The sequence below is a fragment of the Triturus cristatus genome, chromosome 1_2 (genome assembly GCF_964204655.1).
Source record: "Triturus cristatus chromosome 1_2, aTriCri1.1, whole genome shotgun sequence".
NCBI lineage: Eukaryota > Metazoa > Chordata > Amphibia > Caudata > Salamandridae > Triturus > Triturus cristatus.
In genome coordinates, this window is record NC_140580.1 from 347,941,104 (window position 1) to 347,958,116 (window position 17,013).

The 17,013-nt window shown below is 39.6% G+C and overlaps 1 protein-coding gene across 1 annotated transcript in view; it reads right to left on the reverse strand.

Moving 5' to 3' along the window:
* Window positions 1-568: 568 nt before the first annotated feature.
* Window positions 569-17,013, reverse strand: part of LOC146867305 (trypsin-3-like) — a 177,907-nt gene continuing 161,462 nt past the window's right edge. The window contains exon 5 of the mRNA XM_085614893.1: window positions 569-1,387. Within this exon, the coding sequence (XP_085471019.1) occupies window positions 1,244-1,387 (144 nt within the window). The 3' untranslated portion in view covers window positions 569-1,243. The remainder of the gene's footprint in view (window positions 1,388-17,013) is intronic.

Consider the following 17,013-nt stretch of genomic DNA (forward strand, 5'->3'; position numbering starts at 1 on the left):
GTAAATTAATCCATAATACATGGCTTATGTTGCTTATAAAGAAAGTAAGTGTTCCCCCTGTTATTTCGATTAGGATGCCTGTTTCTTTTTACCTCTCCAGCCAGTGCAGCCTTCTGATTGCTCGCAGATGCATGGGCTCTAAAAAATGTTATGTGTTTGTGTGCAAATTATTCAGAACAGGCTCTCTTCTTGTGAGATGGCTGTTGCACGCAGACCCCTTGCCTAAAGTGCAGGTATGGCAACTGTAGCCAGTGGTTCATTTGTAAAAAGTAAGCGCTAGGGTCCTCCAAGAGACGCCCATGCAGCTTGCACCACCCATTGCCCCTGCCAGTAGCAACATAACAAATAACCCTCCCACTTCTACAAGTGTGACAAATCTGGCTACTCCAGGCCACCCAAAGACATACGAATTGGTTTTGTGGCAGCTATTATTGATTTGTAATCAATACTGAATTATTAAACAGGTCTGCTCATCCCAAAATGTAATGGACAGCGCCACCATGTGGCACACTGTGTCAGAGATGGCAATAAATTGCCGCTGCCGAGAACCGGAAATCACAGGCTCAAATTTAGTACTGAAGAAATTATCGCGATAATCTCTAATAAAACATACATGCGATGGAATGGAATGCATTACAGTAATTGCAAGTAGTTCAGATTAATCCAAGCGTTTCCTTCCATGAATTTAGTGCATTCTATACTATGTTTAACCTATCCTAAGGCATTAGAACTTAAAATAGGAAAGCATCTGAATGTATTTGATTCCGGATATATTGAATTGATCATGTAGAGATTATCTTTAAAAGTTAATCATGCATTAAAGAAAACCTTTTTTTTCTTCAGAAAATAGATGTCCAGTCAGGTGTATTCTTAATATTTCACTCATTTTCTTCTTGCATGTGATGATTTCATAAATCTGGGCTTGAATAACATCATTCATTTTGTTCGCTTGAGTTGCAGCACAGACTTCTTTTATCCTTTGCGATTTTCAAATCATTTTGAAGACCTTAATTTTGTAATGTCTCAATGTTACAAAAAAAGGGGTTGCCATTCCAAATGCCGACCCATTCTGTACCAATGTGCAGTATTCGTCATCCTCAGAAGTGGCTTTGGAAGGATAGTCTTATGTGGAAATCCTTCACAGATCTCCTTTGACGTATCAATAAAGGACTCTAAAAGATGATGAGGAGCAGGTTCTTGATGGCTCTTCTTGTCAAAGGATTCACCCTCACTCCTTGACTCATTAGACGATGTTCTTGTAAATCCATCTTTGAAATTTGGCCACAGCTGTATACACACCGGGGTACTTTGGGCTACCACAGCTATTTCCCCAAGACACGACCCCAAAAAGACGACCGTTACACACAAGTGGCCCACCGGAATCACCCTGTAAAAGAATCAGAAATCAAATGTAGTTAGAATAGTACTTTAGGCCTCAACTTGCATGCCCAGGTCCCCAGGGAAATGGTGTGGAACTCATAATAAAGGGGCTGCAGTTACTAGAATTACTCTGAAGGCAGCAGCACTCATGCACAAAAGGGATCAGATTTTTGGAATGTATAGTAAGCACACTTCCTTTATTTACTTTCACTATTTACATCATTAGCATTTCTGTTGTGTCACAGATTATTAAATGTAATTTACTAATCTGGATATATTCTATGAGAATGCACCCCTTGATTGATCTGAGCCCATTCCTTTTCTGTTTCTGTAACATCTGAGTTTGTGCAAACTGCATCTCTGAGAGACTGTATGGTGTTTCCTTTCTATTAACAAGGACCAGATGCTCATGAGAGAAAGCCTGCCATTGGACAGTCTACAGTGAGCGAGACACTGTGTCCTCGTTGGCCACCACAAACGCACATAAAAGACGGAGAAGTTTGAAATGAAATGAAATCCAGTATTTGTAAAGCGCAAACAATTACCCGAGGGTGTCAAGGCGCTAGGTGCCGTCGGGAAGATAAAGGGCCAGATGTAGGTGGCTAAATACCGGTTAGTAACCCCGAAATTCGGTAAATTTGAGGATGACCGACCGGTATTTAGCCATTCCTAATGTAGGTGATGATTCGGCAAATACCGAATCTGTATTTACCGCATCTGTATATACCGATTCGGTAAATGCAATGTAGAAAGCACATAAAAGAGTGCTTATGTGCTTTAAGAATTCATTAATTACCACCAACTTCAAGTTGGTGGTAATTAACAAATTCCGTTAAAAATTCACTTTTGAATATTTTTTAAGTGCCATGTGGCACATATCCATGCCCTTAAGGCATGTATGTGCGCCACATGTGCACACAGGCACATTTCAGGGGTGCAACAGGGTGTCCTTTGGACACCCTGGCACCCTTGAAATACCTCCCGGTATACAGAGTGGCTTTAGATTCATTCCTATGGGCCTCCAAGCCCATAGGAATGAATGGGTAGGTATTCCTTATTAGCGAATCGGTATTACCGATTTGGTAATAAGGAATATTAAGGAATCGGTATTTTTTACCCATTCATTACCTACATAAGAAATACCGAATCGGTAAAATTCGGTATTAAGAATTCGGTATTTGTGGATTACCTACATCTGGCCCTAAGTTAGCTATTGCCCAGAGTCACATGGTGCTGGGCTAACCTGCCACCGACGATTGAACAGTGAACCCCCATGTTACGGAGTCAGCTGCCCTGGCCCCTGCACCACACCTCTTCCCAGTTTGCTAACTGGGATCAATAAAAATGTGACACCTTAACAGTGGCACGTGAAAGGATCAAACAGTGAGAAGTCATGTTAGCCGAGTGGGTTCTAAATATTATACGAGCCCCCAGAGTGCAATATAGAACCATATTACTCGTTACTCGTTATATATCGCATAATATTTTATATCACTTTTGGTAATCCTTTTACAACATTTAAGCCTCATCCATTTTGTATTCATTGGTTGCCTGAAACAGCAGATAGTTCAGTCAAAATCTTTACAAATTTGTGTTTTTGTTGGGAATTATGTTCTAATATTTAAAATCTGTTTTAGCAACAATGTGGATTTTTATTAATCAAAATTTAAATACAAAACACATTGAAAGGAAATTAAAAAACATGTATTCTAACTCGTGATGTACTTTTCAAAGACATTGACACTATAGAGTAGGTTTAACAAAAACATACACATCGAAAGAAAATAAAGTGCAATGTGGGACAGTGCAACTTTTTGCTGACTGTATTTTGCATTGATAGAGTTTATTTACAGACACCAGAAAAGAGACATCAGTAGATGCCTGATTAAAGATTGGCCAGCAAGGGTGAGTTTGAGAGGTGTGTCGATTAATAGCCTAGGAGTATCACTGCTATTATGAAAGTATTTTTTACTAGTACTGAAAGAAAGAGGAAAAGCAGTGTTAACCATCCATTTAACTCTTGTCATTTGTTTAGGGAAGCAAAACATCTTTGAAATGAATTCAGCATTTCGAAATATGAATATTAATTCACAGTTAGATCACTTTTCTTAGAAATACAAGTTCTGAACCCACAGGCAAATATTCAATAAGAAGGGTTACCAATGTAATACCTACTTATTTTTTATTATTTTCAAACAAATTAAAACAATATAAGCTTATCGTATCTATAAACATATCTTGAATTTCCCAACATATATTTCTGTTGCTTGTTTGTTTGAGCAATTCTTCTGTTCAATGCCATGGCTTTCTTAGTCTGCCGATGAATGGCCTTTCTATTTTGACAGAGATAGGTTAAGCTCTGTGCCAGATCTTTTCAAATATAAATATACATATTAATCATACACTGAGAGAGGGACAGAGGATCGGCCTGCCTCAAACACTTCTTAGAATTATCATTCACACATTGGATCAGCCCACATTACAGCAATTCAGTGTTGGAATGGTCAATAAAGAGGACTTGTGTTTTGCTTTGGTACTTCAGGGATCTGCAAAAGAATGAAATGTGTTTCTGGAATCACATGTGATGTGCTAGAAAGGAACAGACTGGCCGTTTTGGATGTCAGTCAAACTGACAGTTATGGAAGACCTGGGAGCATGGAGGCCATTTTTAAAGCCCCTCCAACTACCCCACCTGGCATCCTTCTGGGGATTATTGGAGCATGGACGTGAGGTGCTTCCTCATACAGTGAGTCTCAGTAATAATAGTACTCCTCGCTGCACTCCATGAGGTCGGGCACAGGACCACACTGCCAGGCCTCAGTAGTGTCACCAATCATAAACTAGACTCAATTCAATTATTTTTTTATGGCCAAAGTTCATGTTATAATTACCCGATAATCTTGTAATCCTATTTATTATCTGTTATCCCACAATTGAGGTTATTCTGTAGCAATACTTTCAATGATTCAAAGACCGGCCTACTTTTATCAGCATTTTCTAAGCTACTAATTTTAGGCGTTTAATCCTATTTTGTAATGCTCCTAACCCCAATTCTAGTGTAATAACCTCTAAACCCATACTAAAGGGCATCTGTAACGCATGTCGCCATGCCTATATTCCATGACTAGACCCAGCAGACCACACGTCATACACCAGAAATGGGACTACCTTGGCAAGAAATACCCTGAGCAATGGAGTTATAGTTAAACACACCAGTATTGGCAATTCAAGAGTAAGAGACCCAACATGGCTCCCTTTCCTCTATTGTACTTGCGTACAGTGTTCAATATAAGTTAATTTGTATTAAATCCAATTCTGAAATATTTATATCTGTTCAAACCAGTTTGTTTTGCATTGTTTAGAGACCAAATGAAAGCAGATTTTCTTCCCTTCAAGTGCATCACATTGGTCTGATTTATATAAATTTTTATTTTATTGCACGTTAGTCCTCTAAAGAGTGTAACTGATGTTGCAAATCAATCAACGTTTAGTCTAGAATGATCAAAGCGCTAGTATACAATATGTCTGGTTAGCTGGATGCTGATAGCTTTTTCAATTACCTTGGCCGGGAAGGGGAAAAGGGAGATGGGTCGGTAGCTCTTGGGATCTCCTGGGTCAGCAGATGTTTTTTCTAATGCTGGAGCAGAGTTTTCTTTTAGAAAATTCTGGGCTTTTGAAGCTCTGGCATGTCTATGCGTTTTATTAATTCATTAATAATTAACAACTAATTATTTGTCTTGTGAAGGTATGTTTCAATAATCAACTCGTTTGTTCTAACATAAGAGAAAGTTACATGAGGGTTAGCTTATTTGTGCTGTTCATGTATTTACAATAGCGTGCAAGTTTTCATGTTTAAATGTTGCTGTGTGCTATTTATTTTGAGCACAAAACGCTGTCAGAATTAATGCTTTTTATGTCGCAAAGCTAGATAAATGCATACACATAAGGGTATTAGTGGGGTTAACACTGTTTAATCATTATGTTGTATTAACGTTGTTTTTATTTCTTTTAAATTGAGATGGTCTATTGTGGCCTATGGAGGCCTAATTCTTGTCGGCTGACTTGAAAGCCTGGCCTCGAGTGAATATTTCTGTGATGTGGCAAGAGAGACCCCTGCTGGAAATCGGTTGAAGACAACTGATCGTAGTCCTTCTATAAAACTTTCCATGAGGACATCAGCAGTTTGGAGGATCTCCAAAAGAAAAGATTTGTATTTGGTGCACAAAGGAGCTTCTGAAATGAACAATGTGCTGAAGCCGGGTTGCCGAGGGAAATGAACGAGATGGATACTTTAATAGTTTCTATTTCTTGGTTCCTGTTCCGTAGTTTACGTATTGTGACTTTTCCTGAGCGGAGATTTCAAGATGTTGCAAAGTTACATCTCTTCCTTCTCGTTCTGCTCAGTGATACAGTTTTTCTTGCCAAATTTATGTGAGTTTCCATTGTATTTCTTATTATAAAAACTATTAGCTTAGGGAGGGCTCTCCCCACTCTTTGGCCGCCTTCACGCGTTGCTGAGGTTCGATACTGAGGACATTATCCTGAGAGACTTTTACCGAGAGACTGGTCCTGACCCGTTCTGACACTTAGTTAGAATAGGTAACTATGAGAAATGATTTATTCTGATTGATTTACTTTGACTAATTTAGATAAAGCAATATAACTTTTAAACATGGTGTTGAATATTCTTTCTTGTCAATTATTGGGTACATTTTGATTATTGTTGTTGTATAGTTTGTATAGAGTATGATTAAGGATAACCACTATAATCAGATCCAATCGTCCTAGATATAGATGCAGGATTTTCCTTCCCACAGGTCTTATGCTGGTAGAGTATTTGAGCGTATGTTAGTGAAATGGGCCCTAGCGTATGAAGAATGTATGTGCGTGTAACTGTGAGATTACTCTATCTGCGGTAGTGGGCATATTTTTGATACCCTGATCTGTATCAATTTCTCTGGTAGCAGAGGATGGTTGTAGATGGTTGTCTTGATCTGATAAGATAAGATAAGATTGCTTGTAAACTAGCTTATTGATTATTGATTTATTTTGATGTTATTGGTATATGTACTAATACTATATGTTGGAGTCGTCATGTTGAGTTATATGTAGTGCTTCTGGAATTTGGAAGCCGTGGAAACAGTTCCGTAGTAGGGCAGAGTAAGGTGTATATGCTGCTCTCGGGAAAGACGGGATTGTAAGGAATTACGTGTGACAATTGAAGTTGCGCGTTCACATTGTCTGGATTCGGAATCAGTGACATTGTCGTATGTTACTATTAGACATTTCTGGTATATAAGGAGTGTGAGTCATAGTGAAGGTTATTTGTGAAACTCTGGTCTTAAGTCCCAGGGATCCGTAAGGATTTCCGTTAAAGCTTATCGCGGGAGGAGTAATAGGTATTCTCTGAGCTTGTTTGAGGAACTGGGCAGAGGTAAGCTGCTTAGTTGTTGAGTTATAATTCTGTATAGAGACAGGTTGTGCTGTTCTTGAGAAGCAGGATTCTGTGTGCATGTACTATATTTTTCTCGTATGAATGTGCGTGAATGCATATACATTTATTGACTGTAAGACTCTTTGGATAAGTCCTAGGGAAAACGGTTATGCGATGTATGAAAGTTGTTGATTCTTGAAAATAGACTCTCTTTTACTATTCTGTGGTTAGCGAAGCAGACAATGGAGATGTTTTTATGTTGTAACTAATAGATTTTGTAGAAATTTTGATACACGAAGTCTACTGAGAGTTTTGTAAAGGAGGGGTAGACGAATGACAGAGACAGGAGACAGAGACTGCAGCGACTGTTGACGTCAGAAGGTCCGCGCACTGATTGGATAGAGAATCAGAATCGGGTTCGCGCTAGGGTTGGTGCGTTAGTGTGAGTCGCGCAGGGATTGGAAGAGCTGTTTAGTGACGTAGACGCTCCAGGATTGGTGCGTTAGTGTGAGTCGCGCTGCTATTGGTTGAGAAACTCGTATTGTATATTTATATTACGGAGAAAGTAGAGAATTTGATAAACGCTTGCTAAAATGTATTACCAAGAAGAGAAAAAGAAAAAGACCTTTTTTGGAAAAGTTAAAAAGTGGTTTAGCAAGGATAAGGATGTTAAAACAAGAGAGGGTGAGTTGTTACCTCCAGCGAAAACACCTGCATCATTCATGGCTGTGAAATATGGATTGCATACCTGTATATGGTTGCAGAATTGGGTTAAATATACTAAAGAAGATGGTGTTCTAGCATTTCCAGAACATGGTTCATTTAATTTGGCCGTGTTGAGAAACTTACGGGAAAAGATGTTATGTCTTGACCCGAAGCCGAGACCTACACAGTACGAGGCTTTAGTGGAATGGGAAGAAGAAGTTCATGACCGAGAAAAACAAAGGTCTGGAGGGTATTACAGGTACATGTTTGGGAGGAGACATGATCGGGAAACACATCAAGATCGAATGAAAAGATGGCGAGATGCTTGTATGTCAGAGGGATTATATCCAATGAGAACAGTTGAAGCTTCTGCTCCTTCGACAGAAAGAGCTTCTGAGTCAGACATGAGAAGGTATGGAGAATATGAGGATGAAGTCTTAAATGACATGATTTACAAGAGACCACCTCCATATAGAACAGAACAAGATGAGAGTACACCAGTTGTTTCTCCAATAAGAGATAGAGTTGAGAAAGAAAAAATGACACCTGAATCAAGAGGTAGTAGTTCCTTCAGGGAGAGGGAGAATGGAGGTAGTGAGGAAAATGCTAGAAAATTAGCAAAGACGACAACAGAACTAGCTGAGAAGATTAGAGAGTTAACGAAGAATGTGGAAGCTGTTACGGTACCTGTAACTATAGGTCCAATAATGCCTGTGTTTGACAAACAGAGAACAGGTGAGAATGGACTGGTAATTCCATATATTGCAAATGAATCGACAAATTCAGTTGGTCCTTCAGGAGATTCAGAAAAAAGGACAGGGAGAAGTGACCTGAGACAAACCGGACATGAAACATGTAGTGAACTATTGGATGTCAGTGAACCTAGTTGTTCAGGGATGCCGATTTTAGAACCGCAGAAAAAAGTGGTTCCAGTAAGAAAAACTGCAGAAATAACAGTGGACGATCTAAACGATTGGATGAAAGTTCTTCAGAAAAAGGATAAAGATTCACAAGTTATTGATGTGGTTAAGTTAAGAATAGAATTAGAAGAGCTTGTGACAGGAACAGTTCCAACAGAAATCCTGAAGAGTCATCATGATGGTGAATTAATGTTTATGTGCAAGAGCATAACATGGAGAGCAAGAAATACTCATGATAGACTAAGAGCAATAGCAAATGAGCAAGGAGTTGACATTGATAGAGTAAAAGCTTTGCAGAAAACATACAGGATGGATTTCACTGAGAAAGACATTGAAAATGTGAATACTTCTGGTAGAATAGGACAGATTAAAGAAATGGTGGCATTATTGCGTAGATGGGGTGATGTAGAAAAGTGGAAGGATAGGTGGTATAAGAAAAGAGAGGAATCTGAAGATAGAACAACTTATTCAGCATTTCCAGTGAGAGAAAAAGAGAAACCAGTGGAGAATTATCCCATGAGAGAAATACCTGGAGGAGGATATGTACATGTTCCATGGACCAGACAGGATATTTTATCATTTACGAATGATTTCCCTCGATTGAGAGAAAAGCCCGTCGAGTGGTATAGGCAGGTAGATAGGTTTGTGAAATTGTCAAAAGTGCTGTGGGTTGACCTGAATAGTCTGTTTGATATAATTGTTCCAGCAGACTTGTGGACTGAGTGTAAAATAGTTGTGAGTTGGCCTAATGAGGAATACCCAAGAGATTCAAGAACAGGGGCACCAGATCCAGAAGTGATGAGGAAGTATGATCAGGTGATGGTATACCTGAAGAGTAAAGTTCCTCCAAAAGAGACAGACTGGGTTAAGATAGATCGAACACAACAGGAAGCAAAAGAATCAGTTCATGCTTTTTACGAAAGGCTGATACTGGCATTTAAACAATTCAGTGGAGATGAACATCTGGGTGACAAGGATTTGAGTCATTTTGTATACAGGTTTGTATATGGTCTTAGACCTGAAATTGGTGAGAGAATTCGTGAACACACAGTGGATTGGCAGAGTAAAAAAGTAGATGAGATTTTGAGACATGCAAAATATTTCAGTGATGAAATTGAAGCAAAACAGAGAAAGCTGAAAGAAAAAGCAATGTGGGCACAAGTGAAAGTTGCAGAAAGACAGGAAGCACAGTTAGTGGAACAGGCAAATAATCCAGGAAATAATGGAGGAAATAGACCGAGATTTGCAGGAAAAGGAAGGGGAAGTCTTGAAGAGGCGAAAAAGAAGTTCCCATGTCACAACTGTGGCCAACTGGGACATTGGAGATCTGAATGTCCTAATCCACCATTAGTGAATAATGAGGGTAAATCCTTAAATCGACAGGTGCAGAATGATGGGAATAACCAGCAGCAACAACAGCAGAAAGTTGTGAGACAGCAGCAGAGTCAAGAGCCAAAACCGCCCTTACCGCAGAATAGAGGGGTACAAAAGTACAATCAGGACTCAGGATTCTTCAATGATGAGCAGGTAAACAAACCGAAACGTACTAACAAAGTACAGCAGTACTTGTTAAAAAGTGAAGGGAGTGAGTCTGAGGGTGATTATTGACGGTGCCGAGGAGAGGAAGAAGAGTGCATACTTGGTGCAACTCTAGAAATAGACCAGGCAGGACCATTTGTGGATGGGAAAATAAATGAAGAAGGGGTTACTTTTTTGGTAGACACAGGTGCGACAAGATCAACTGTCAGGTCAACGGATGTTAAAAATCTTCCTCTCTCGGATGAAGCAATCCAAGTAGTTGGTGTAGCCAATACACAGATCAGAACACGTCTTACTGAGCCAGTAAGAGTACAGATAGGGAAATTTTCAGACATGCACAGATTTATTGTCTGTGATACGAGTCCAGTGAACCTGTTAGGTAGGGACCTATTGTGTAAAATGAATTGTACAATTTTTTGTACACCGGATGGAATAGCTTTTGAAACACCGGATGATGATGTTTTCTACCGAATGACTCTAGAGAATAGAGAAAATGAGTTAATTGGTGCATTTCCAGTGTTCAATCCGGAGGATTTGCCTCAAGTGCTGAGAGACACAGTGAAAAGAGCAGTTTGGGATTTTACAGGAGAGGATGTGGGATTGATGAATAATGTAGATCCAGTGAAAATTGCAGTGAAAGAGGGAATTACATATCCTAACATTCCTCAGTACAAAATGACACCAGAAATAATTGAAGGGATAACTCCTATAATTGAGAAAATGATTCAGCAGGGAGTTCTGAGAGAACTACTGAGTAGTCCGTGTAATTCACCGATAATGGGACTAAAAAAGCCTAATGGCAAGTTCAGGATCGTGCAAGATCTGAGAAAAGTTAATCAAATTGTGGTGGCATGTTGTCCCATTGTGCCAAATCAATCAGTGATTCTGTATCAAATTCCACATGATGCTGAGTGGTATACAGTGATTGATTTGTGTCATGCGTTCTTTTCAATTCCATTGCATCATGACAGCCAGCCGATTTTTGCATTTAGGTTTGGCCAGCGTATTTTAGCATGGTGTCGTATCCCACAAGGGTATACGGAGAGTCCTTCGATATTTAATCAGTTATTGAAGAAATCATTGGAAAGTTTGATCATGCCTGAGAGCTCAGTGCTAGTGCAATATATTGATGACCTACTTGTGGCATCAAAGACACGTGAAGCTTGTGAAGTGGATACCATAGCTTTACTGAATCATCTGGCAGATGGAGGGTTAAAGGTATCTCCAGCCAAATTGCAATTTTGCAAGAAGGAGGTGCATTATCTTGGACATAATATTGAAAAAGGTCTGAGAAAAGTGACTACTGACAGGATCAAAATAATCAAAGAAATGAAAGCACCGAAAACACAGAGAGAAGTAAGGATGTTCCTGGGAATGGTGGGATATTGTCGTCAGTGGATAATTAATTTTTCCCTGATAGCAAGGCCACTGATTAAGCTGACAAAAAGTGAAATGACAGATCAATTAGATCTGGATGCAGAACAACTGGCAGCATTTGAGGAGCTTAAAACAAAAATGTGTGAGGCTCCAGCTTTGGGTATGCCAGACTGTGAAAAAGAGTTCGAACTGTACTGCAGTGAGAGGAATGGATGTGCACTTTCAGTGTTAATCCAGAAACATGGGCAATTGAGAAGGCCTATTGCATACTTTTCATCGACACTTGACACTGTAGCCGTGGGGTTACCAGGTTGTCTGAAGGCTGTAGCTGCGACATGCAGAAGCCTGGAACAGAGTGAGGGAATCATAATGGGGTATCCTGTAAGGGTATTCGTACCTCACAATGTGGCAATTCTTTTGACAAGAAGCAGAACTCAGCATATGTCACATAGTCGGCTGACTAAGTATGAAAAGGTGATTCTGGGAGCATCAAATGTGACTCTTGAGAGATGTGTGAATGTAAATCCAGCGACACTCTTGCCGGATATTGAAAATGTGGATATGAAGATGGAAGATGATCATGATTGTTTGGATGTGCTTGAGTACTGTACAAAACCGAGACCAGACATAAAAGATATTCCCTTATATGAGAATGACCATGTGTTGTTTGTGGATGGATCATGCCTGAGAAATGATAATGGTGTGCTATGTGCAGCATATGCAGTGTGCAAAGTTTCAGAGATTATGGAAGAATCACCATTGAAAGGAGTGAAATCTGCGCAAGTTGCTGAATTAGTGGCATTGACAAGAGCTTGTGAGATTGGGAAAGACATGAGAACAACAGTGTTGACTGATAGTCAGTATGGATTTGGAGTGGTGCATGACTTTGGCCAACTGTGGCTACAAAGAGGTTTCTTGACATCGGGTGGAACCCCGATAAAGAATGCTGAGTTGATTGGAAAATTGCTTGAGGCGATACAGCTGCCTAAGGAGTTAGCGGTTGTAAAATGTGCCGCACATGTTTCAGGGGATGATTTTATCACTGTTGGTAACAGGTTTGCCAACGATGTGGCGCAGTATTGCGCTAAGACCAACTAATCTATTAACCGGAGTAGGATGGAGGAAATGTCTCTCCTTTCTGTGATGTTTACTAATGTCCTAGAAACGTGGGATGAAGTAAAGCAGTTACAAGATGAGGCAGGAGAGGAAGAAAAACAAGATTGGGTTAAAGCAGGATGTGCTCCAAGAGAAACAGACCATGTTTGGGTCTACAGAGATGGCAGACCAGTGATGCCAAACTCAATTTTGTCGTCAATGGCAAGGATGTATCATGGTCAGGGACATCTGGGGAGGGATGCAATGGTAAGGTCCTTTAAGCAGACCTGGTACAATGCAAAGTTTAGAACAATTGCGGAGAGCATTTGTCAAAGATGTTTGATTTGTCAGCAATTTAACACTGGGAAAAAGACAGTGGTGAGTTTGGGGACAATAGGCAGAGAAGGAGGTCCTTTTACAAGAATGCAGATTGATTTCATTGAGATGCCCCAAGTGAACAGACTGAGATATGTTCTAGTGGTAGTCTGTTTGTTTTCGAGGTGGGTGGAAGCTTACCCGACTAGAAGAAATGATGGATTAACAGTGGCAAAGTTACTGTTAAGGGAGTTGATTCCTAGGTACGGGTTTCCAGTTACAATTGAGTCTGACAGAGGTAGACACTTTCAAAATGAACTCATTGGTTTGATTTGTGAAGCATTGAAAATACAGCAGAAGTTACATTGTGCATACCGACCAGAGGCTTCTGGTGTGGTTGAGCAGATTAATGGCACAATCAAAAACAGAATCGGAAAGATGTGTTTAGCCACTGGCATGAAATGGCCAGACGTTTTGCCTCTTGTCCTGATGACAATGAGATCTACTCCAGATAGAACTACTGGTTTGAGCCCGCATGAAATAATCATGGGACGTGCTATGCGCCATGCATTCGTGCCTGTGAATAAATTGGTGTCAATAACTGATGACATGATTTTGGATTACTGTAAAGGCCTGGCTGACGCAGTTCATTCTGTGTTTCACCAGATTGGAGAAGAAGCTACCACACTTGAGAAGAAGCAAGCCCATGATCTGAGTCCAGGTGACTGGGTAAGGATTAAGGTGCACAGAAGAAGAAATTGCTTGATTCCAAGGTGGGGAAGGCCGAGACAAGTCATTCTGACTACAACGACTGCAGTAAAGTGTGCTGGAGTGAAGCACTGGGTACATGCAAGTCATACTCTGAGAGTTCCAAGCCCGAGAGAGGGAACTGGTGAAGAGTATTATGAAGAGTCAGATTCCAGTGATGGTGAAGATCCTGAAGATACAGAATCAGTGAGAGAAGAAGCGGAGAGAGCTTCAAGAGATTCACTGCGAGTATCAGAGGGAAAATCTAATTCTGTTGTAGAGCCTGAAGTTTTAAGTAGCAGTGGGAGTAAAAGAAAAGAAAAGAGGAAACACATTGAGCCTACTCCTGAATCAGAAGAGGAGGAGATTGAAGAACCACTTGAGATTATCCTTGAAGAAACAGGGTCAGAAGAAGATAGAGAGGGACAGATTGCGGAAGACCCCCGAGGAGGTGTAGGGAACATTGATGAGGAGCTAGGTGAAGGGACAAATAGACAGCAAGAAGATTGCGTGTCGGAGACCCGAGGAGGGACAGAAGCAGGGAAGTCTCAAACAGTGGTGGAAAAATCTGTGGAGAAAAGAAAAGCTACTGGGAAACGGAAACAAGAGGCACTTGAAACAGATGATGAAGATGAACAAACAGAAGGTCGAGTTCTGAGAAAGAGAACTTCGATTGGAGAAAGGAGTGTTAAACAATTGAAGCCGAAAAAGGTTGTGAAAGGAGATCGTTGGCCTAACAACCGAGTAAAGAGGGTGAGATACAGAATAATAAGAGCAAATTCATCAGAAGCTGAACAAGTGAATGAAGTATCAAGCCAAACCTCAAGAGCTGAGGAAAAAGAATCAAAGAAATCAAAAGAACCAGTAGAAATAAGAAGAGTTAAAAGACCCAACCAAAAGTACAGATCACCGGAATGGTCTTATGTGACACTGTCTGAAGAAGGAAAAGAAGAAACAGTGACTCGAGATAATCCGGAAGTGGTCTTGAGAAAAGTGGTTGAGGAAGATACTGGTGAGATTCTGAAAGTACTCTTGACTGACATTGGAGAAGAGTCGAGTACTGAGGATTCCGACGTTGGAGATCTGATACAGTTTGATGTTGAAGAAATTGAAGTGAAAAATGACAAGTATCCAAACTGAGTGAAAGAAAGACTCACTTGGATCAAGTGAATAAGGAAGTCATTTGGATAAACTGAAAGCTGAAGAGTTGCAGAAGAATTGGAGAAGTTCAAACAGTAGTGGAGTAGTAGAGGCTAAACTAAATGGCTAACATAGAGGAGAATAGAAACAGATGTGCCTTTTTAAAGAGGTGGTGCAAAATGTGCTGCTGTTGTACTGGATTATTAATGCTTCTATGGGGTGTTTTAATTTTATTAGTTACTTTTAGAGTAGAATTTGGAATGGATATAGCAAATGTGACTAATGAAGAGAAGAATTCACAAAAAGTAGTTCCAATTAGAAGTAGTAGTTACATACACAAAGATAGGTCAATTAATAATTTTTCTAGTAATGTTTTTTCTAAACTGTTATATGAATATGTGAAGACAATGGAAGTGAGGGATTGCTATGTTTGCATGCAATTACCTGCATCCGTCTCAGAGGGTGTTACTTATCACCATTTACCAGCTACATATGGTATTTCTTGTAGTATTTTAAGTAGTGTTTTTTATTTGTTAGGGAAAATAGATTATAAGATGTCTAACAGAGATAGTATTTTTGGGCACTTGCCAATGAACAAAGAGCTGAATCCAGCTAAAGAAGCTAACACTTTTGGTGAAATTTTTATTGAAGAAAAAGGACTAACATTAGATTACATTTTTAAGAATAATTTAACTTGCAATTTGAAAGGAGAGGAGAAAGCTTTCCTGGACATGGTTGAGGAAAGGAGAATGAACATGCATGAGAAAGAGGGAAAATATGAAGTGAGTGAAACAATTTGGGACATTGAGATGGGAAAAGAATTGAGGAATGGGGCTAGTCCAACTTTGGCTCTAGATGCACCGCAGAAGGGTAAACTATGCATTATCAGAAGGAAATCCCAATATGATACATATTTTGTGGGAACTAGTGAGTGCCATGATACATAATTCATTGCGACAGGTTGGGGTTTCAGAGGTGGAGAGGATACGATTTTTCCAGGAGTGTACTATGTGTGTGGGAACAAGGCTTATTACAAGTTGCCTGACCATTGGTATGGCACATGTTATGTGGGCCTGGTTTTCCCTAGGATTTTTCATACGGATAAAGTAAAAGATGTAGAGGACATTAATCTATTAACACGTTTTAAGAGAGAAACTTGGTCTGTAATTGTGGGTGACATTTTTGGGGTTTTAATTCCAGCAGTGGGAATTTCTTTAAATGCTTATGGAATCCGGAAACTGTCCACAGTGGTTGATCGCTTATCGACAAATACCGCAGGAGGGTTTCTTTTGGTGAATACGGAATTAAGTGCCGTACGTGCCATGTCTATGCAAAATCGACTTGCCCTTGATATTATTTTGGCTAAGGAAGGTGGAGTTTGTGGAATTTTGAAAGTTCAACATTGTTGCACTTACATTCCTGATGAAAGTAAAGACCTGAAGGTCTATATCAAAAATATTACTGATTTGTGTGTGTGTTGTAAAAAACAGGAGAGGGAAAGAGAAATTGAAAAATAAAAAGAAAAACAAGAATTTGAAAATTTCGAAAAGAGAACCAGAAGAGATTGAACTAGAAGAATTGAGGGAGAGTGTTTATTTAGAAACAAAGAGAGATGATGAAAGAGTGACTGGTGTTTAATGTTGTCTAAAGGGAAGAGACATTTCTGATTTCCTAAAATGGGACTAAAATTTTCACTAATTTTTTTTTTGGGTTTATTTGGTGATGAAATCACCAAAGGGGGGATTGCTGGAGCAGAGTTTTCTTTTAGAAAATTCTGGGCTTTTGAAGCTCTGGCATGTCTATGCGTTTTATTAATTCATTAATAATTAACAACTAATTATTTGTCTTGTGAAGGTATGTTTCAATAATCAACTCGTTTGTTCTAACATAAGAGAAAGTTACATGAGGGTTAGCTTATTTGTGCTGTTCATGTATTTACAATAGCGTGCAAGTTTTCATGTTTAAATGTTGCTGTGTGCTATTTATTTTGAGCACAAAACGCTGTCAGAATTAATGCTTTTTATGTCGCAAAGCTAGATAAATGCATACACATAAGGGTATTAGTGGGGTTAACACTGTTTAATCATTATGTTGTATTAACGTTGTTTTTATTTCTTTTAAATTGAGATGGTCTATTGTGGCCTATGGAGGCCTAATTCTTGTCGGCTGACTTGAAAGCCTGGCCTCGAGTGAATATTTCTGTGATGTGGCAAGAGAGACCCCTGCTGGAAATCGGTTGAAGACAACTGATCGTAGTCCTTCTATAAAACTTTCCATGAGGACATCAGCAGTTTGGAGGATCTCCAAAAGAAAAGATTTGTCCTTGGTGCACAAAGGAGCTTCTGAAATGAACAATGTGCT